The 23,150-nt window shown below is 36.0% G+C and overlaps 1 protein-coding gene across 1 annotated transcript in view; it reads right to left on the minus strand.

Annotated features, from left to right (window-relative positions):
- FAT4 (FAT atypical cadherin 4) overlaps window positions 1–23,150 on the minus strand; it is a 186,797-nt gene that overhangs the window by 79,532 nt on the left and 84,115 nt on the right. Inside the window, exons 4-7 of the mRNA XM_010860260.1 lie at window positions 13,603–13,864; window positions 11,768–12,118; window positions 4,420–5,342; window positions 3,570–3,744 (exon numbers count right to left, since the gene is read on the minus strand). Of these exons, the coding sequence (XP_010858562.1) occupies window positions 3,570–3,744; window positions 4,420–5,342; window positions 11,768–12,118; window positions 13,603–13,864 (1,711 nt within the window). The remainder of the gene's footprint in view (window positions 1–3,569; window positions 3,745–4,419; window positions 5,343–11,767; window positions 12,119–13,602; window positions 13,865–23,150) is intronic.

Here is a 23,150-nt window from a genome sequence, read left to right on the forward strand (position 1 = left end):
TTGGATAGAATATAAACACACTTGGTCTTCACATTTTTCATTTAATGGCAACAGTCCTTCATAGAAATTAGAGTCGCACTTGCATTATTTGTCCTTATATTAACACTTTTAGATCCCCAATTTTCCCCAGGATCATGGCTGATGGCATCATGAATGCACACTGTCCAGCTCCCTGAAACCAGGACTTGGTTCTTGTGAAGTCTGCACATTTAGACCAATACTCTAATGAATCTCCTCGTTGTGAAAATTCCTCTCAACAGGCTGACTCACCCAAGTGTACTAGAAGAGAACACTTTTAACTCTATTATTTCCAGTTTTCTTTCCCTTCCTTTCTTCCTTCCTTGGTCCCTCCCTCCTTCCCTCTTTCTTCCTCCCCCTCTTTCTTTTGCTTCCTTCCTTCCTACTTTTCTTTTCCTTTCATTCTTTTTTTCCTAATGAAATGTCAATTTTATGCTGTCATATTGATGGAGAAGCATCATTACAAGTGGTGGTTAAGTTTGCTGACTAGCCCACAAAGTCCTCCCTAACCATAATTTGGCTGACCTACAGTTTTTAAATGGTTAAGCACTTACCATGCAATATATTCTTTGGAAATCTGAAAAAACTGATATCACAATAAAAATTCTTAATGTAGTAATGCATAAAATGAACAAAATATGAATTGCAATTTTTAAAAAATGTTTTTTAAACAATTGATACATTTTTTAATAAGACTAGTAAGAAACAGGGCAGACATTCATAAGAATTTTTGAATGTTTAAAGTGCATGGATCACAATTCATTAAAATCATTATATATAAAATGTTTTAGGCATATTTAACAAATATTGTATCAGTTAAACATTGTAATAAACTACTTTGTAGTTACTATTATCCCCATTTTACTGAGAAAATACTGAGATTGAAAGAGATGATAGATTTTGTCTGAATCACAAAAAAAAATTTGAGAGAAACAGAATTTAAATCACCATCAGTTCAAATTTAAAGCTTTTAATCAGTATATTATATAGACAATTATTGGGTTTATTTTGCAAATAAAATTATTTTGGAAATTAATATATATTTTTCAAATTTTACTTTACCTCAGCACTAAAACCTTCACATACACTAAACTTGGAAGTCAGATATACTAGGATCTGAATCCTACTCTGCCACGTCTTGGCTGTGTGTGTGTGTGTGTGTGTGTGTGTATGAGTGCTCAGTCGTGTCTGACTCTTTGCGACCCTATAGACTGTAGCTCTCCAGGCTCTTCTGTCTATGCGACTTTCCAGGCAAGAATACTGGAGTAGTTTAGCCATTTTCTACTCCAGGGGATCTTCCCAACCCAGGGACTGAGCCCACGTCTCTTGAGTCTCCTTCATTGGCAGGTGGATTCTTTACCACTGCGCCACCTCCTGAGCAAATTACTTAATTACTCTGAGGAGTTTACTGAAACTACAGTGGAAATAAACACACCATAGTCTCAAGATAATAAAGTAATATGTAGAAATGGGTTAATATCTGTAAAATCTGGCAAACTGCATGACTCAGATTGCCAAATGTCAGAAAACAACCATTCCCTTCCCCTGCACAATATCTCCCTCTTGGCTTCACAGGCACACAAAAAGATTTTTAAATTCTCAGAATGATCTGATTGAAAACATACACTCTTGTCTAGATGTCTACATTCTTTCTCTGACATGGCTTTTGACTTAGAATGTTCCAAATCACAAATCCCCTGATGGAGAACTTCTATGAGTTGTGCCCTGTCCGTCCAGGGTCACCCTACACTGCATCTCTGATTCTCACAATCACAATCTGCTCCTCGCCCTGGGATGACCTTTGTGTGACACACCATCTTGTGCAGCAAGTTTTATAGTGACGGATGCCTTAGCAGCCAGATTCCTGGGTCTGGTTTCTCCTCCCCCAAATGATCTCCACAAAGACTCTGTTTCTGGGAGTGCCTAGAATTGACTGCACATATCCAGCAACTGCAGAGGAGAGCTGAGTCTGCGGTGTTTTCATAATAAAATCTCACCTCCAAATATCTGACCGTTTACTGGTTTGTACACCTCTTTATCCTTTCTTTTCTCCAGACGACTCTTGAAATATGGATTGACCTGAGCCATGTGGCAGTGACTGCATTTGCCACATGAAAATGTTTATCTACTGACCGAGAAGTACTGCCTACACATATAATGAAACATGTTTCAGATCAACTTGGTTTAAGTTTTATATGGTTACCACACTACATTCTGCTCATCATTGCCTGGGATTTTATAGTTTGCATGCAATGTAACACAGTCATTCACACAGATTAAAAAAAAAAAGAAAGAGACTAGTGCTTTCTTTCACAAAGCAATAGTCTAAGATGAAGTAAACGGCAAATAATACAGACAGAGCCATCTTGATAAATAAGCAGTGGCACTATCATTAGTATACTTAACATAAATTTATAATTACTCTTAATCTTCAAATCTCCTTTTTTTATGAAGTGGTGACATGAAATTGTATACTCTGAAATTGGTCACAAATAACAAAAATAGCAATAAATTATATTCATCAAAAACATTTCAACCACAGCAAAAACAGCTCATTTGGAAATTCAGAATAATTCTCCTATAGCAGTAGCCACACATCTACATAAATATCCATATACCAAAAATGTCAGTCCTTTGAAGTTCCAACAAATCTGCCTGTTCTTAAAACAATTTCAACAAATTAATAAAGAGATGTCAACATTACTAACTTCAACAATTAAAACAGTAAGTTTTAACAATTTTTATAAATGAGTGTTACGTAAGGACAATGCTTCATAATTCCCTGAGACTTTTGAAGATCAATGATTTATTTATTCATTTGTTTATTCAACACATATTTAAGCACATCTACTTTCTTCAAGGCACAGAGGTTCTTTAACAAATTTTAGTTGTTTCAGCTTTGAATTAGAACTGTAACAAAACAGTGATTAACAGTAATGTTACTTTTTGAATAGACTGTATTTTATGCTACTTGCTCTACAACTGTATGCAATTTCTGTTTCTAAACAGTGAGAGCTAATGTATACTGCTTCTCTTTCTCCCTATCGTAGTTCATTACACTGCTACTCAGTGAGAAGCCAGGCTCTCACTGGTACCCTTTTTGGAGTTCTGTGGGGCTTCATCAGATGCTTATTGTATCTACTTATGATTTTGCAGAACCTACAGGACTAATGAAGTAGAACTCTGGACCCACTCTCTTATCTCCATGACCAGTTAGAACCATCTGAATGTTTTCAAAGCTAAGGTACTTGAAATATCCACAGTCAAGGGGGACAGTATAGAGTCACCCCCAGAGATACTGGGTCAGCCTACCGGGCAAGGATATATTGTGTCTTATAGGAGTACAGCTTTGTTTGTAATGTGCTTAAACACTTAACATTTACATATAAATTTCATAAAGTGATATATGTTCTATAAAATGGTGTGGATACAACCGCAGTTCCAAGCATTAGTAAATTTCAAAGAACATTTAGTTTAGTGGTAAACATACTTCCATTTACATATATTATGAAGAAATTTTCCACTGTCGAACAAGGTTATTACAGATTTACCTGAATCTGTAGCTGTGATCAGCAAGACAAAATGTTCCTTTGTTTCACGGTCCAAACTCTGTGTTACTCGAAGTTCTCCACTAGCTGAGAGAGTGAAAGCATTGTCTTCATTACCACCAAATAGAACATACGAGAGTTTGCTGTTGGAACCTTGATCATCATCTCTTGCCACCACCTACAGGAGAAAATAATACAGGCCATGAATGTGAGTAATACTCACAAAATGTATATCATGAAATAAAGAGTATTATTAAAAATAAGCATTATTAAAAATAAGTGTATTATTAAAAATAAATGTATTATTAAAAATAATAGGGTAGAGCCATACAGACCAATATTAAAAGGTTTCAGAGACACGTTTGTAAGTTTTAGGTAAAATATTAAAATGGCACAGAGTACAATATATAATTTGTATAAAACCAGGTATAAAAAAGCACATTGCATTTTTGGAAGACTTCACAAAAATTTTTTTAACAGCAGATTCATCCGGGTAGTTGGATTTGTAAAGAGGGAATGAAGAGCAACGTTTGTAAAAGTTTTCAAACTTTAACATCATTTTATTTTCTTACTATGCATAGAATAACTGTTATAGTGAAACAAAATTCAAATGCACAAATGCATAAATGTGTGCAGCAGAGGTAAACACAAAAGGATATAACTGAAATACAATATTTCATCTACAAGGAAATCAACAGGTCCTTAGGACCTGATTTTCATAAACCTGTCCTTTTCGAGATCTGCTGTATCAGCAGGTAAGCGTTTTTGGATGAGAATGAGGAAGAGAGACCACTGTAATTAAATGAATTGTCTTACAAAAAGCACAATATTTGTTTGATTTAAATATACTTACCTGAAGAACTGTTCTGGGTAATGTTCCCAGATTCTCAGGGACATTTACAGAATATGGAGATAGCTCAAATATGGGGACAAAATCATTAATATCCAGTAGAACAATGCTGACGGTAGAGGTATCAGTTCTGGGAGTGCTGCCCCGATCTGTTGCCTGAACAGTTAAAGAGTAAGTAGGGGTCTTCTCTCGATCCAAAGGCTTAGCCACGGTGATTGCCCCTGTGACTGAGTCGATCCGAAATTCCTGATTGGCATTACCGTCGACAATGCCATAGCGGACCTGTCCATTTGTACCTTCATCTCCATCTGCTGCAAATACCTGTGTTATATCCGTTCCAGTAAGTGTATTTTCATTAATCTCCACTTTATACATAGCCTGTGCAAAAACAGGGTTATTATCATTGATGTCAAGTACCATAACTACCACCTCTGTAGATGAAGACAGAGATGGGTGACCTTTGTCCGTAGCCACCACCGTGAGAGTATAATTGGAAACCTCCTCTCTATCTAGCTCTCCAGTAAGCCTTATTTCTCCATCGATGGTCCCGATAGTGAACTTATTTCCTGAAGGGTTCAGTAGGGTGTACTCAATGTAGCTGTTTGGGCCGCTGTCTGGGTCAGTTGCTTGTGCTTTGAAAACAATGGTATCAATAGGTGTGTTTTCTGGAATGTAGGTCAATTTAGGGGAAAGAAAGGTTGGGGGGTTATCATTGACATCCAACAAAATAATGGAGATTTGAGCAGTGCTTGTGAATCTGGAGGCTGGAAGCTGTGGCAGGTCATGCACTTGAACGACCAGATTGTAGAAGGACTGACTCTCCCGATCCAAAGGTTTTAGAACTTTCAATACCCCATTCTTGTCGACTGTAAACTGCCCAAGGCTATCGCCAGAAGCAATACTGTAAGCCAACTGAGAGTTGATGCCTGAAATGGAAGGGGGAAAAAATTAAATTTTCTGAACTAAATGCTGATCGCAAACTAAACTGCACCAAAAATTTCATGATATGAACCTGTGTATTTGATACACATGACCTCCAAACACACCTTATGAATGGTTTAGCCACAGTTAATTTTCTTTCTAAGGAATACATAACCCATAACTTTTTTCTTGGTATCATTTGATTTGAAAAGATGTTTACAATCTGGTGAACAAATGATCTATATACTGCTGGCTATTTACCAAGGTGTTGAAATGCTAAATTACGAGAGTGAAGAGGAAAAAAATATACTAGAGAGCGGATATTTTTCTATACATTTCTTTATTTCTGTCACATAATTCCTGAGAGTTCAACATTAACAGTGCCACACTCTACTACTAGCCAAACATTTATCACATTAGCAATTTATTGAGGCCAACACCAATTTTCAGAGAATGATAATAAAATTTTCTGATATATGGCATTAGTCATGGATGCTTTAAGTCTACTTTTACATTTCTTGGCAGAACCAATAAATACTTTTTAATTCCTATTAAGTGTCTGGCTAATACCTCTGAGAAAATAATTCTCTTTCAAAGTTTATTATGTTTATTTACTGTGGTTTAAAAGTATTTTTGAAGAAAATGTTAGCAGTAAATGTATGCATAAAAGACTCCAAATATAAAGATTCACACTCTTTTTGGGCTATTTTTAGATAATGTTTTATCAGTTTTTCCCAGGAACATGTGTCACATTTTAATTTAAAAAGGCATATAAATCATTTCAGAAAATGATTGTAGAATTCTAGAGATGATGTGGAGAATTGCTCAGCCTACTTATTGGTTTAGTAAATAATTTAAAGCTACATTACAGATAAGCAGTGCAAACACAAAGAAAAAATTATATTTCCTGCCCCAGAATAGCAGTTTCTTCACTGGTCCATAATGTCATGTGTACTTTTATATTTTATCATAAACATGTTGGGCAATTATAGGATGGCCTAAGAATTTCTAAGAAACATATTTTACATCTAGATAATCCATCCTTAATAAAGATGCTCTACTCTGGGATCTTATGCTATGGAAAATCCATTGAGTTATATAAACTACTTACAAATGGCTCCTATATTTATGAACTTTAACTATTCAAGTGTCAAAAATGATGTCCACTCTTTGCCAAAAGTCTTCTAGAACAAGTTGATCACCCTTTTCTTGAAAAGTACTCTTTCTTAGGATTCTGAAGATACTTCAGTTAGCTTCTGCCTTTTCTTGAAACCCATTAAGTCCTTGTAAAGGCAAGTTTTAGTTGAGTAATACAGTTTTTTTTTTTTTCCCTACCAGGTAGTGCCTGCTTATTTGTTTTTTTTTTAATGCTAGAATTATTCTTTTCCCATGCTTTGATAGTTTCTTATCTAATATCCTTTGTCTATATGTTGATGCAGAGGAAACTATTTATGGAGATAACTTTCAGGCACTGGCTTATTCACAAAAATTTCTAGGATAAACAAGGATTGAGTAGATATTTGAAAAGGTAGGGGTTTTCTCCTTATTAAGAGTTGTGGCTTTTCATCTTTGCAGTTTATTTAAGACCATTCACAAGAGAACAAAGCAGAGGTTATAAAGTTCAAAATACTTAGGACACTGAGGATCAGGAAAAATATGAATAAATAAAGCTAATGGAGGCTACAGGTCAACTCGCCAGCAGGAGATAAAGAGAATTTTAAGATCTGGATAGAACAAGGTCAACAGCCTACTTCAACTCTCTGACTTAAAATTCCACAGGTTTGGGGGAAGAAAAGTTCTATCAACTGATGCAAAAAAAAAGAAAAAGGTTTCATCAACTGGTACCAAATATGGATATATTACTGAGAAAGTATTTTGATTGAGAAAGTAACTTGATTTTAAATATATATATACACACACATATATATTATAGTGATATATATTTAATATATTTTTAAATAGAATTACTCTCTTAGGAATTTTTTTTTGCATTTCCTATGGCTAACTCTGTCAGTAAATATTTAGTTCCTGTTCTTTGAGGTAAAAATTCAGACACAATTATTATTCAGAAAAAGTTATGAAGACACCTGAACAAAAATAATACCAATGAGCAGAGATATATTTCTATGTAAGCATATAAACCTTTCATGCCCAAGATCAAAAGAAATTTAAAATACTGACAAAACTACGCATGGCTACAAAGTGATGGCTTCACATTTCTACATAAATCAACTGGAAGGCAAGCAGTTAAATCTAGGATTGGAACACCCCTGGTCCACTTTTTATGCTATTTCCTGGAGTAAACAATTAACCTGCAGAGGCAAAAAGAGAACATGATCCCAAGATTTTATGGCCTTGTTGTAAACAGCAGGACAGCCTCTTTTTTAGGGAGAAAGTTTGCTGGGTAGGTGGGTGGTGGAAGTAATAAATATTAACTAGAATTATGAAAAAGATAAAAATGATTTTATATTTAAATTCATAATGATGACTATATCAAATGATGACATTAAAAATGAACTGGTAATGATAACAGTCACTATCTTTGAGAACATAAACATAGAAATACAACTGGTTTTGCACAAAATATTGCAGCACAATCTAAGAAATAGCTTTCATCTCAGGAACTGAAACTGTACTGCTGCAATTACAGGTCATGGAAACCATCTCTATGGACTTTACTGTCAAGAAAAGGACTTTTCACTCCTGTCATGTCTAAGTGACTTTGGGCATGTGCTCTACATCTATAAAATACATGTATACATATTGAGACTCAAAATTCTTCCTGAACCTTTATACTATCCTAAAAAACGGAGAGCTCAGGCCATTCTTCTCTCTCTACTCCTTGCATCAAATATCCCAATCATGAATCAGTAAACATATTATTTTAATATTTTATAATTTATTCATACGTGCTAGAACTTGAATTTAGTGGGCTTTTACAGCCCCCAGATCTTTAAGCTAAGAACAGTCCATATTTCTAACCATTTATGTTCAGTGTTCTGAAAGTGGTTTAGTTACATGATTCTTTCTGGCAGTTTTATTGTGTGTGTGGTTGTGTTAGTTTTTTTTTTTTTTTTGGTTGGTTTTTATTTCAGTGTTGAGAATTTAGTTCCAGGAAATACAGCACATAACTGTAGGTATGTGGCTCTGTTACAAAATGTGCATATTTATTCACAGTCCATAAATGCTTAATTATTTCTATAAAGAACTAGTATTTGTCAACTTATCGTACAGCTGCAACACATGGAACTCTTGCAAACAGCATTCACTTTTATAAAGCAGTTCCAACAAGGTCATCAGGTCACTGGAATATGAAACTCATTTACAGGTCAGTTGATCTGCATTGTGTACCAAGTGTATATCAGTAAATTTATTCAACAATAATTACTTTATTCTCAAAGTACTCTATGACTCCCCAATATTTTTAAGAGTATATGAATTTATTTCTAGGATAATATAATAATTATCAAAGCTAGACTATTTCTATGAAACTTCAATTTATAATGTGTGTGCTCAGTCACTCAGTCCTATCTGACTCTTTGCAACTCCATGGACTGTAGCTTGTCAGGCTCCTCTTTCCATCCATGGAATTTTCCTTGCAATACTGGAGTGGGTTCCCATTTCCTTCTCCAAGGGATCTTCCCAACCCAGGGCTCTAACCCACGTCTCTTGTATCTCCTGCATTGGCAGACAAGTTCTGTACCTCTAGAACCCACCATACTTTGCCTCAATATAATACTTTCTTAGCTATATGAATGAAAGCTTTGAGATTAACACATGTGCTACTTATCTTGTGAACACAGTAAAATATTTGCTTTTTTCTTATAAATGGTTATGCAATCTAAAATTTTAGGTTAAACTTAGAGAATCTAGATATAAGTAGCAGAAAATGTTAAATTTATTTTCATATAAAATGTCTTCATTTAAGATGACAATATTATCTCCTCTGAAAGCTCTTGGTCTGAGATTAAAACTAAATTGTTAATTAGAAAAGTCTAAATAACATTGTGAAACACATTGGGAGCTATTTAGTATAACTGAGTTGGCAGTTTTAAACAAAGAAGGTTACCCTTGTACAGTCTTATCATGATCCTTGAAATTCAGAGAGAATAGAAACTGTGTCCTATATTTTAGGTCAAGGTGCAGGAAATTACACTGATAAAAGTATTCAATACTAAAACAATGAAAAACTGTAGCTTGAAACTTTTATCTAACACAATTAAAGGAAAAAAAAATCCATAAAAAGCAACTTGAAGTCAATGGTTAATACATTTCTGTGAATATGCTTGCATGGAATATTCCAGCAGGAATGGAAACTTCACAAAGGAAGTTTCTTATTTGCTATTTTCTCAGTTCTCTACAGTTGAGTTTTGAGGATAAATGGAATTACTCTAGACCTGCACACAATCTTATGATATAATAGGCTCTCTCTAATGCTTAAAGTCACAAAGAAATTTGACAGATAATTCTTCACTACAGAAAAGTTACAACAAATTAAAAAATGTTCATATCCAGAGATCAGGTAAATTAATTAAGTTTATAATAATAGATAAGGCAACATTCAAAATGAAGATTAACCTCAACTGTGCATAAAGTCTAATGGGAGACACTTACACGTACAGAACTAGGCTGATGTACATGAAGGACTGTGCAACATTCTTAGGCCAGGACTGGCTACATACTAGGGACAAGTGGTCCGCCATGTTTGCTGGTCTCACATTCAAGGATTCAACCAACATAGACCGAAAATATTTTGAGGGAAAAAAATTCCAGAAAGTTCCAAATTTCAAGCAAAACTTAAATCTTCTGTGCTCTGGAAACTATTTATATAGCATTTATATTGTAGTAGGTATTGTAAGTAATTTAAAGATGATTTGAAGTATATGGGTGAATGTGCATGGGTTGTATGCAAACATTACGCTACTTTATATAAAGGACTTGAGCATATTGGATTTTGGTATCAATGAGGCTTCCCTAGAGGCTCAGAGATACAGAATCTCCCTGCAATGCAGGAGACCGGGGTTTGATCCCTGAGTCAGGAAAATCCCCTGGAGAAGGGAACGGCTACCAACTCCAGTATTCTTGACTAGAGAATCTCATGGACGGAGGAGTCTGGCGGCTACAGTCCTCGGGGTCGCAAAGAGTCAGACCCTACTGAGCAACTAAACTTTCACTTCACTAACTTTCCAGAGGTCCTGGAACCAATCCCCTGCTGGTACAAGGGATGACTGTATTTGACAACTGTCAGTTGTTGTTTTTAATATTCTTAGCAATTTGTGGTACTAACATTATAGGCACTTCTGTTTTAGGAATATTTATGTTTTCATTATTAACTATGCTTAAATAAGAGAGGAAAACTTCAAAATGCACTTAATGAATTCTAATTAAAGCATTTCCTATTTCATGAATTGAAAGATATATAAATACACTGTGCTCTGCCTCTCATATCTTTGTAAGTGGTGATTCTAGACACTCTTGAAACTAAGTATAGAGCAGAATGGGATGAATGGTACTCTGAGATCACATAAATCATTTAAGTCAGCAAGAACCAGGAAATTCTAAATTAAGGTTGATATGCCTATGCCACGAGGCATATCCTTGGGCTAGAGACCAGTTTCCTCTTAAAATACTGTCCCTTGTTTTCTTAACTAAATGAACATTTAGCTGCATCCAGTGGAAGGAAAAACAAGGTATTAACTTTCCGAACAAAGATTGACAATCTGTACAATGTTATCTCTAAAGGCTATATTATCTGGTATGTATATTTACAAAATTAGTCTTAAAAAAAGACCAAGGGAGTCATACTTTAAAGTTTTCAAAGAAATAAAAATCAAACAAATCAAATAAACAAATATCAAACATTGTAAAGTCTAGATTTAATTTAAAATCTCAACTAGATTATATAGCATAAAAATTAAAGAGATCTGAGACCGTCTTTGGAGTTAAAGCACGAAAGCTTGCTGAGATACTCTGAGCCATTTTCGGTCAGAAATATAAAACAAATCATGCAGTTTGAAGTATTTTTTGAGACTTGGTTTTCCTTTAGCATCCACATTTTATCCTTTTTATGTTAAAAGAATATATGTAAGCAAATAGTTATCTGAAGAAAACCTACCAAAAAGCTGCTTTATGACTTCTACATTGCTAAACTGCAGTGGTGTCACACATTTAGAGAGAATAAAGGAAGATAAATTTATAAAGCTTATAAGATGCACACAATGTATGCTGTGTAAGTGTTATAAAAAAGAACTTAACTAATAAAATCCTTAGTTTTTTAATTCTCTATAGTTAAGTTATAAACTTATTCCTCAACTTTGGATCTATATTTACAAAATGCAATTTTGTGACAGCTGCACACAGTAAATAAATATGATACAAATCTAATGATTAATGTTTAATAAACTTTAAGTATGCAAAATAAAGTACATACCATCATCTGCATCGGTAACATTAAACATAAGAACAGTAGATCCTAGAGGTAGATTCTCCATTAAAGATGTGCTGTATGAATTCAAGCTGAAAATGGGTGGGTTATCATTTACATCTAGTATGTTGAAGTAAACCCTGATGGTAGTAAATTGTCCCCCACCATCTTCAGCCCGAACAGTGAGGATATAATATTGCTGTGCTTCATAATCCAACATTCGAGTCAAATTAAAGACTCCAGTAACTGGATTCAGGAAAAATATGCCATCTTCATCATCTTCATTCACAATATATGTAATTTCTCCATTCACACCAGAGTCATCATCTGTAGCCAAAATAGCTGCTACCAAAGAACCTAGAATAAATTGAGAATCTAAAATTAATGGGACAGGGTATTGCTAAGAGATGATATATGATACCAAAACATTTATTTGTATAGTAAAATATTTAAACTAGAAAATCACTATGAAAATATAATGAAAACAACACTGTAGATTTCTACATTAACATGGATGTCAACATTCCCAAATCTCCAGTAGATCTTATGTGTGTATGTGCACGCTCAGTCACTCAGTCATGTCTGACTCTTTGCGACCTCATGGACTGTAGCCCACCAGGCTCCTCTATCCATGGAATTTTCTTGGCAAGAATACTGGAGTTGGTTTCCGTTTCCTAGTCCAGGAGATCTTCCCAACCCGGGGATTGAACCTATGTCTCTGGAGTCTCCTGCATTGACAGGTGTATCCTTTATCACTGTGCCACCTTGGAAGCCAGTAGATCTTATGTTGCGATGTAAATGTTCTGGGAAATGAACACAACTTCTGACATTATTTTTCTACCTACCAATTCATGACCATATTGATGAATTCAGTGAACATATATTGGGGCCCACTGCTAGTGTCAGGAACTGGCAATTCCAAGCAATAATACAGAATTATGCTAAGGGCATACCACTTAACAGCTTATATGACCATTGCTAGAAATGAGGTGAGAAAGAAATGTGATGGGAATTTCATGAAGGACATGAACAATTCATCTTGGTGAACTGACTGCAGTGAGATTTTAGTCCTCTATAAATGTTTCATTCCTTTGTCAAATGAGTTTTTAAAACATATGCCTTATTTTACAAACTCATTCAAATATAATTCACAATACAATTTCAGTTTTAGATAAGAATTTCTGATAGTGGAAAAGAAGCCAACCCACACCAGAAACAGGGATATTGAGTACTCACGTGCAACAGTTACAACATAAAATATTCAAAGAAGCAAGGTGAGAATTCAGGATTCCTATTCTACTAACATTTATTCAGCATCTGCTAATCCTCAAGCCCCATGTTAGCAAACTCATACATGTTTTATCCTAATTCTAACAAGAATCATTGTTTCCATATACAGAAGAAGGAATTGAAGCTAAGAGAAATTAATTAATTGCCCTGGTTCACACAGCTAGTAAGTACTATAACGGGTATTCACAGGTTTTCCTGTGCTTTTTTTGCTTTCTATGCTCAGGAACATAATCACATCAGACATCCTTACAGTGGAAAAACAGTATCAAAACTATGGTTGCCAGGAAACTTAACAATGCATGTCACAGATACTTTCAGAAACAAATATCTGTAATTAAGACATCAGATGATTAGCTTTTCTCATTTGCTCTCAAAAGTCTAGAAATTTGTTTGGGAACTGTAGCAAAGACAGTTAATTAAAATATTTAAAAATCCAACGTTTATGCCCAGTAGCACATACTAGTCCCAGTTCAAGAGCAGCCAAAACCTAGTCCGTGTAACTGTAGTCAAAGGTGACCCTTGCAAAATATACTTAAAAGTGTGCCACCTACCTGGGGTTGTGTCTTCTGGGATGTCAAAGGAGTACACAGGCCTGGAGAACTTGGGTGTGTGGTCATTCACATCACTGACAGTAATATTTATTCTCATATCCGAGGACTGAAGACCATCATCCGCACGAACCAGCAAGGAATATTTGGAACGACGTTCTCTGTCCAGTCTCTTGGTAGCTATCAGATCTCCAGATTCAGGGTCAATTCGGAAACTGTCATCGGCTCCACTGATGATTGTATATGTGACAAGAGCATTTGCACCCTAGGGAAAAGAGAGCAGAATCTGAACTGCTAGAAGTAGAACAGTAAAAGTTCCGCTCCTTGTTTTGAATGTATACTTGACAAAGTGAGGCTCTGGGGTTTAATTTCATATGATACTGTAATATTTCAAATAGTAACAGTCCAGTGTAGTTAACTAAATAGTCTTTCACTATTCATTTCATTAAATAACACAGCGAATCTCAACCTTCAAAATGTGTGTGTGTGTGCGTGCGCACGCTCTATGCATGCTCAGTTGTGTCTGACTCTGCAACCCTGTGGATTACAACCCACCAGGGTCCTCTGTGCATGGGATTGTTCAGGCAAGAATACTGGAGTGGGTTGCCATTTCCTCCTCTAGGGAATCTTCCCAACTCAGGGATCGAACCAGCATCTCCTGTGTCTCCTGCATTGGCAGGTGGATTCTTTAAGACTTGAGTCACTTGGGAAGCCCATATATATGTGTGTATGTGAGGGAATGGTAACCTACTCCAGTATTCTAGCTGGAAAATCCCATGGACAGAGGAGGCTGGCTGGTTATGGTCTATAGGGTCACAAAGTATTGGACATGATTGAGGAATTAAGCACAGCACACACACACATATATAAATTCTTAAAATATATCATAGAAAGGGGTCAAACTGTCACTGTGGAAAATGCAAATGATGATAATACTATTAACTACATATCCAGAGGTTTGCCAGGCCCAGGGACAGCACTGTGTATGCATTATCTTGCTTTAGTTCATGCTTCCCTGGTGGCTAAGCGTCTGCCTACAATACGGGAGACCCGGGTTCAATCCCTGGATTGGGAAGATCCCCCTGGAGAAGGAAATGACAACCCACTCCAGAATTCTTGCCTGGAAAATCCCATGGACTGATGGAGGAGCCTGGTAGGCTATAGTCCATGAGGTCGAAAAGAGTCGGACACGACTGAGCCATTTCATTTTCAGTTTTTCTCACTGTGAGATACTATTTCTCAAAAGAAGAGGCAAAGTTTGGAGATGGTACTTAACTTATCCAGAGTCATACTGGGGGTGAGTGGATTTCAAACCCTAGTTTGTCTGACTCTGAGCTCATGTTCCTCTGGTTCAACATAAGAAGGTAATTAAATTAAGAAAGTTCTAAATGGAAATGTGGACTTCCCTGGTGGCTCAAACAGTAAAGAATCCACCTGAAATGAGGGAGACCTGGGTTCGACCCCTGGGTTGGAAAGATCCCCTGGAGGAGGGCATGACAAACCACTCCAGCATTCTTGCTTTGAGAATTCCAACAGCAGAGGAGCCTGATCGGCTTCAGTCCATGGGTTGCAAAGAGTCGGACAAAACTGAACGACTAAGCACAACACAGCACAAATGGAAGCTTACAATGTGCACTATAAGAACCAAAGAGAGGGATTACTTTGACCAGTTGCTAGTGTGAAGAGATTTGCTTGCTTAATTAATGAACTAATCTATGTATTTTATACACTTTTGGTTGCACTGGGTCTCCTTGCTTTATGCAGCCTTCCTCTAGCTGCAGCAGGTGGGGCCACTCTTGGTTGCAGTGCGCAGGCTTCTCATCGCGGTGGCTTCTCCTGTTGTGGAGCACAGCTTCTAGGCCCACAGGCTTCAGGAGTTGCAGAACATGGGCTCAGTAGTTGTGGTTTGCGGGCTCTAGGGTTTGGGCTCAGTAGCTGTGGTGCACGGGCTTACTTGCTCCATGGCATGTGGAATCCTCCTGGACCAGGGATCGAACCCATGTTGCCTGCATTGGCAGGTAGATTCTTATCCACTGTACCACCTGGGAAGTCCAGTGTGGAGAGTTTTATCATAGAACAAAAAAAGAACAAATGAGCTAAAATATTAGATTATGGGTATAGATTGGATAGGGGCCTAGCTGGTAAAGAATCCACCTGCAATGCAGGAGACCCCGGTTTGATCCTGTGTGTCAGGGAGTTCCCCTGGAGAAGGGCATGGGAACCCACTTCAGTACTTTTGCGCTTCCATGGTGGCTCAGATGGTAAAGAATTTGCCGGCAATGCGAAGACCTGGGCTGGAAAGATCCCCTGGAGGAAGGCATGGCAATCCACTCCAGTATTCTTGCCTGGAGAATCCCCATGGACAGAGGAGCCTGGCAGGCTACACTCCATGGGGTAGCAAAGAGCTGGACATGACTGAGCAACTAAGAACAGCACAGCACATACACTGGAGAATCTCAGTTACAACACACATTGAACTGTATGACCAAGAAACCACTGATCTTGTTTTAATTGGAAACAATCTTTTAAGGCTCTTGATGGTATAGGATGGACTGGAAAGAAGAGAGGCCAGAGAAGGGGTGAGAGAGTAGACTTTGGCCCCAGGAGACTGGGACTTCATTTCCTCAAGAGGAAACTCTATATAATCTGCATTATTTTCTGGTTCAAGTCCCTGTTCTGTAAAATGAAAGCAGGGAGGCATTCTTGTGTTCACTCAGATCTTTGAACTGTAGCACTCAAGATCTGAAGTATAAACTAGGAATTTGGCTGAAGGAGTGGAAAAGAAAAATAGAACATTTATTAAGTGTTTATTGAATGCTAAGCACTGCTCTGAGAGCATCACTTCATGGGCACTAATTGATTTGATACTTAAAAGCAATCCAGTTGGGTAAGCACTATTATTATCCCCATTTTGAAGATAAAGAAACTGAGACAAAGAAATCTGAACCCTGGTTATCTTGCCCCAGAAGTGAGGCTCTCAATCATTGTGCACCAAACATAATATACACAGAACAAATTAGTAAGATCTGATGGGTTATTGGATACAGAAGTAACTAAGGATAGCTCTCAGTTGTTCAACATTCTCTTTTATTCTCGTTCTTTCTTTTATCAACTCTATGCAATGAGCCTAAAAGTGAAAGAGAAAGAAAAAAAATTTCAAATTACTTTGGCTGGGAATTAGGAGAATGTTCTTGCTGAAGACATCTCAGGATAAGGTCTGCTTGGACTCAGGAGACATTATGCATTGAAATTTTATAATTTTATGTATGGTATGTTAAGAGAGTGGAGGATAGCTTCATAGAAATGATTTTGTGGCAATGATTATAGCCATAGGAATGGATATGTGGTCAGAGATTTGAAAAGGGGTTTGATAAAACTATCTGAAGGTCAATTATGTGGCTCACAGTTGAAGCCAGATGATTTGTTGACAATTTATATGAGAATAGATAGTAAAAGGTACAGCAGCATAAAGAATGAATATCATATTGAAATAATGGGAAATAAGGGGAGTGACTGAGGGAAGAAGAGGAGAAGGAACCTGGGAGACCCAGAGGACAGCTTGCCACAGAGGTTAAAGGGAAGGTTTCAGAAAGAGTAGATTTTAGCAGAGTCAAAAATAAAGAAACTAAGGCAAATTAAAATTAAAATCACAATCTAGATTTGATAATGAGGGATGGTAACTATAGTATTCAAAAAATCTCTTATAAACTTATTTGTATATTATTGAAATAATGAACAGTTTGATTTAGATATGCTTAATCACATGTATGGAGAAGGCAATGGCACCCCACTCCAGTACTCTTGCCTGGAAAATCCCATGGAAGGAGGAGCCTGGTAGGCGGCAGTCCATGGGGTCGCACAGAGTCGGACACGACTGAGCAACTTCACTTTCACTTTTCACTTTCATGCATTGGAGAAGGCAGTGGCACCCCACTCCAGTGTTCTTGCCTGGAGAATCCCAGGGACGGGGAAGCCTAATGGGCTGCTGTCTATGAGGTCGCACAGAGTCGGACACAACTGAAGTGACTTAGCAGCAGCAGCAATCACATGTATATTATAGTTGGAATTCTGAGTTGCACATTATACATTGTACTGGTTGAGACTGCATGCTCTGGGGCCATAGTTTTGGTTTTGAATCTCTGCTCCACTACCTATTAATCATGTATCATTGGGCTACTCCTTAACTTCTATGAGCCTATGTTTCCTTACCGAGACAATCTGGCTGCTAATAATATCTGATACATGGGACTGTAATGTAGCAGTACTTAATCTGTATTGAATCTGAGGATTAAAGGAGTTCACACATGTAAAGGACCTACAACAATGCATGAAAAGCTTTAAGTGTATGACAGTGCTAACTGTTTTTATTCCTATTTTAATTATTTTTTATAAAAGGAATATAACAAGTTAGATGCATTTGATGACAGAGATGTTTGCAAATGAGTAATTTAAATCAAAATTTGGTTAGAGTTGCTATATATCCAAGGAAAAATACTGTCTGATTTTCTATTTTATATAGTATTACATCCTGACACTGAGGTATATGTAGTGCTGGAATTGTCAACTTCAAAAATTACTTTTTGATTTCAATATACTCATATAAAACAAATATGTGTAGATATGTAGATATGTTGAGATATAGATATAGATATATTACCATATCAGCTCTAGAAATGTATTTGTTAAAGAATCCAGGCTTAGAACTCTCAAGAAGCTTTTAGGAAGAACATAAATTTAAGACATTTAGACTCTAAGGCTGAAATGCTGGGAAACTACAGAATCTGCAGTTTCCATACATCTTTTCCCTCATAGATTAAATATGCTTCATTCTCAAGATCAAATATATAAGGGCATGACTGCTAACAGTCGAAGGCAAAAATACTCTTTCAAAATTCATGTTTAGAGGTATTTGCTATATTTGTACTGCATTCCCAAACCAATCTTAAAATTTAGTAATGTGAAATCCTCAAAGCACATTTTAATTTAGTAATGACAGCTGGATTTGACATACTATGCACATTTATCTTGTATATTCAGGTGTACATAGACCATCTAATGTATTTATTGTAATTGTATGGTTTAACAAAAACATTCAATAAGAATTTTAGACTTTGAATCTAACTACATTCTGTACTTTTTGTTCTGTTTCACAAGGAATTCCACTATTCTGTGAAACAGTCCAGAGAAAAACAGCTACACTCAATTCTGAACTATTAAAATAGAATTTGGAAATTAGGGGAAAGCCAAGATGCAAAACCGTATTTCAAGCTATTATATAAATGGTTCAAAATTTAGAAATGTCCCATCTACAAAATGACTATAATAATTAATACTCCTGAACTTATGATAATTCTTCTGAACAGAAAACCAAAGGCATCAGACTGTTGATAAACCATAATTTTTCACTTTCAAAATCAGCTGATGTGGTGCATTAGAAGTTCCAGTGAATGTCTGAAAATTCATGGCCAAGAGTAATGATTTAATGAGGTCTTTTGAAAAGTCTATTTATTTATTTAGTATCCCACATATGCAGTATCAGCAATGCTACAAGAAACAAATATCATATTTCAGCTGTAGCACAGTGGAAATAATGCTGTTTAAAAACATTCTACTCTCCTGAGGAACCACAGAGACAAAAGTACGTGGAAGGAATTCTAAAAGTAAATAGCTATAAATTGTAAATGCATTTTATAATCTTAAGTAGTAGTTTCAAAAGCAAGTATGGTACCATGGAATAAAGCTTTAATGTCCTGGCCCATTACAAGCATAATAATTCGTTTATCAAAGGAAACAAGACACAGACAATCATGTGCTTCTGAGAGATGTCTATCTTGATCCAACATATGTTTCAAATGATATTTAAATTATGCTCAATATGTACATATTGCTTTCAGATTCCTTTACCGGGCATTATTCTTCAGTGACCTACACCAGGTTTTCTAACATACTAATATTTTATGTTTGATTTAGTAATTAAGGAAAAGTATATAAACTATATAATATGTGGGCATAATTTTCTGATGACCTATGTAATCTTAGTGTTTTAAAGAATTCTATTAATGTTTCAAAATCAACCTGCAAGATAGCTGCATGACAATTTAATGCTGGCCAAAAAGTAAAAGAAACTCCTTGCATTTCAATATTGGTTCCTACTCAAAACTAGATGAAGAAAGAACCAGAACCATGATTTGGTAAGAGATAAATCATTTCAAACGTGTACATACATATTTTCAAATTTAACCTAGAGGTAAGGAGCTGAGAACAGAATAGAAGATAAAAGGTTTATCTAAAAACATTAATAATAATTTATTGTAAACCACTCAAAAAAGGAAACAGCCAATAATTCTGAATGTCCTAGGAAGCCTAGGTAGCCATCCCATTTGGCATACAGGCAAAGAAATGTTGGTTCCTCATGTCAGGAGTGGACATTGTCTGTAGTTATTAAAACATCACTAAAAAGTTAAAAAAAAAACATATTCAAGAAGGAAAAGGATCTCATGAGCTTAATTTTTTAAAAATAATAGTGCCAAAGCACTTCTACAAAAATGTCCTTCTTTTCTTTAAAGTTCCAGGTAAAACTACTTCCTTCCTTCCAGCCTCTACTGTCTTTTTCCCCTCCCACCTCCACTCTCCCTGCCCCCACATAGTGGTCCTATTACCAAGTACTTGGTGGTGATTTCTACCACTGTTTCCTTGAATTGCAAACAGTCCTCCTTCCTTTTCCCTAGACTGTTACTGTTTTATAGTTTTCCTCCTTTGTGCCTCTTTAACTTCCCACTGTCTCACCTCAAATGCACTTCTTGCACAAACTAGATATCATCACCTTGCATTTAGTACTTTAAAAAAAAAGCCTAGAATGTCTAAGTGATAACAGTGGCATAGATACAGTTTTTTTAACTTGAAAAGGGAAACTCAATAGAAATAAAACAAAGTACACTAAAATCGTGTTGAGGTAAATACCTAGAGACGTAATGACCTTCCCAGCCTTTTTCAAATCTCATACTAAATATAAACACATCTCAAAACATCAACTTGAAGACAAGGCAAGTGTATGCAGGTGCACATGCACACACACACACACACGCACACACAGAAAAGTCACGGAGAGAAAAACAAACATACAGGCAGCACCGCATTTGATTTAACCCTTCTATCACAGTTTAAAAAGAAAAAAGTAGGGAGGAAAGTAAAATTATAACAGACTTTGCATAATATTATTATAAGGGTGGAATGTTGGCATTTCTTTCAAATAATCACTGAATAATAAATTATATAATATAATTATATATAATTATTATAGACATTTTATGAATTTATAATCATAATATATTGTGTATTATATTTATATATAATTTGTAATATATAATGTATATTATATAAATTATAGTGTTATACAAATATAATATATTTCTATAATATCATAATTAGTATATAAATATTATAATTACATAATATTGTATATTTATTATTAATATATATATTACATAATGCATTTATGATACATATGATATTATATATAATATATGATTATATATATTATAAAACATATATATGTAATTATTAAATATAAAATCATAATAAAGCTGAGCACCGAATAATAATTCTTAAGAGTAGTGCTCAAAATTCTCCAAGCCAAGCTTCAGCAGTATGTGAATTATGAACTTCCAGATGTTCAAGCTGGTTTTAGAAAAGGCAGAGGAACCAGAGATCAAACTGCCAACACCCACTGGATCATGGAAAAAGCAAGAGAGTTCCCAGAAAAAACATCTATTTCTGCTTTATTGACTATGCCAAAGCCTTTGATTGTGTGGATCACAATAAACTGTGGAGAATTCTGAAAGAGATGGAAATACCAGACCACCTGACCTGCCTCTTGAGAAACCTATATGCAGGTCAGGAAGCAACAGTTAGAACGACATGGAACAGACTGGTTCCAAATAAGAAAAGGAGTACATCAAGGCTGTATATTGTCACCCTGCTTATCTAACTTATATGCAGAGTACATCATGAGAAACGCTGGGTTGGAAGAAGCACAAGCTGGAATCAATACTGCTGGGAGAAATATCCATAATCTCAGATATGCAGATGACACCACCCTTATGGCAGAAAGTGAAGAGGAACTAAAAAGCCTCTTGATGAAAGTGAAAGAGGAGAGTGAAAAAGCTGGCTTAAAGCTCAACATTCAGAAAACGAAGAACAAGCCGTCTGGTCCCATCACTTCATGGCAAATAGATGGGGAAACAGTGGAAAGAGTGTCAGATTTTACTTTTTTGGGCTCCAAAATCATGGCAGATGGTGATTGCAGCCATGAAATTAAAAGACGCTTACTCCTTGGAAGGAAAGTTATGACCAACCTAGATAGCATATTGAAAACCAGAGACATTACTTTGCCTAAAAAGGTCTGTCTAGTCAAGGCTATGGTTTTTCCAGTGGTCATGTATGGATGTGATTGTTGGACTGTGAAGAAAGCTGAGCACCGAAGAATTGATGCTTTTGAAGTGTGGTGTTGGAGAAGACTCTTGAGAGTCCCTTGGACTGCAAGGAGATCCAGTCCATTCTAAAGGAGATCAGTCCTGGGTGTTCTTTGGAAGGAATGACGCTAAAGCTGAAACTCCAGTACTTTGGCCACCTCATGCGAAGAGTTGACTCATTGGAAAAGACTCTGAGGCTGGGAGGGATTGGGGGCAGGAGGAGAAGGGGACACCAGAGGATGAGATGGCTGGATGGCATCACTGACTGGATGGACGTGAGTCTGAGTGAACTCCGGGAGTTAGTGATGGACAGGGAGGCCTGGCGTGCTGCAATTCATGGGGTTGCAAAGAGTCAGACATGACTGAGTGAATGAACTGAATTGAACTGAACTGAAGAGAGTAATGCATTTCACTAGGATATGTATATTATAATTAACATGATTATTAATTCCTGCCTTGAATAAATCACTTGAAATAAATGAGTTTTACTTGTTCTGTTCCTACAGAGAGTATCATAAACTTTCATTATCTTTTATTTAGCAAAAAGCTAAAAAACAAAAAAAAGAAGCTCATGCAATTACTATAAGCTCATGCAAATGATACATCAAATAGTTGTAGCAACTGCTCTAATTGATGTATCATTTGCATGAGCTTATAGTAATTGCATGAGCTTCTTTTTTTTGTTTTTTAGCTTTTTGCTAAATAAAAGATAAAAAATGTTTATGAATTAAGCTATCCAAATATATATGACCAATGATGAGATTTAAGAAAATCTCAGCAGTATTTACTAAATTATAGCTGATGATATTTCATATGTATCAATAATAATACAAACATTCTGCATACAACTCTTTTCATGGTAGCTAAAGTTTGGAAAAACTTTCTCTACACAAAATTTACTAGAAAGTACTAAACATAAAACACCAAATCTTTTTCAGTAGAAAACTACAATTACTTAAATGTACTTGCTTTATTTTGTTTCCTTTTCCTAAGTTACATTTTGGCAAAATGTATAGATGACTAATGGAGGAAGCACAAGCTGGAATCAAGATTGCCGGGAGAAATATCAATAACCTCAGA

This window comes from Bison bison, unplaced genomic scaffold (assembly GCF_000754665.1).
Source record: "Bison bison bison isolate TAMUID 2011002044 unplaced genomic scaffold, Bison_UMD1.0 scf7180017864465, whole genome shotgun sequence".
Taxonomy (NCBI): Eukaryota; Metazoa; Chordata; class Mammalia; order Artiodactyla; family Bovidae; genus Bison; species Bison bison.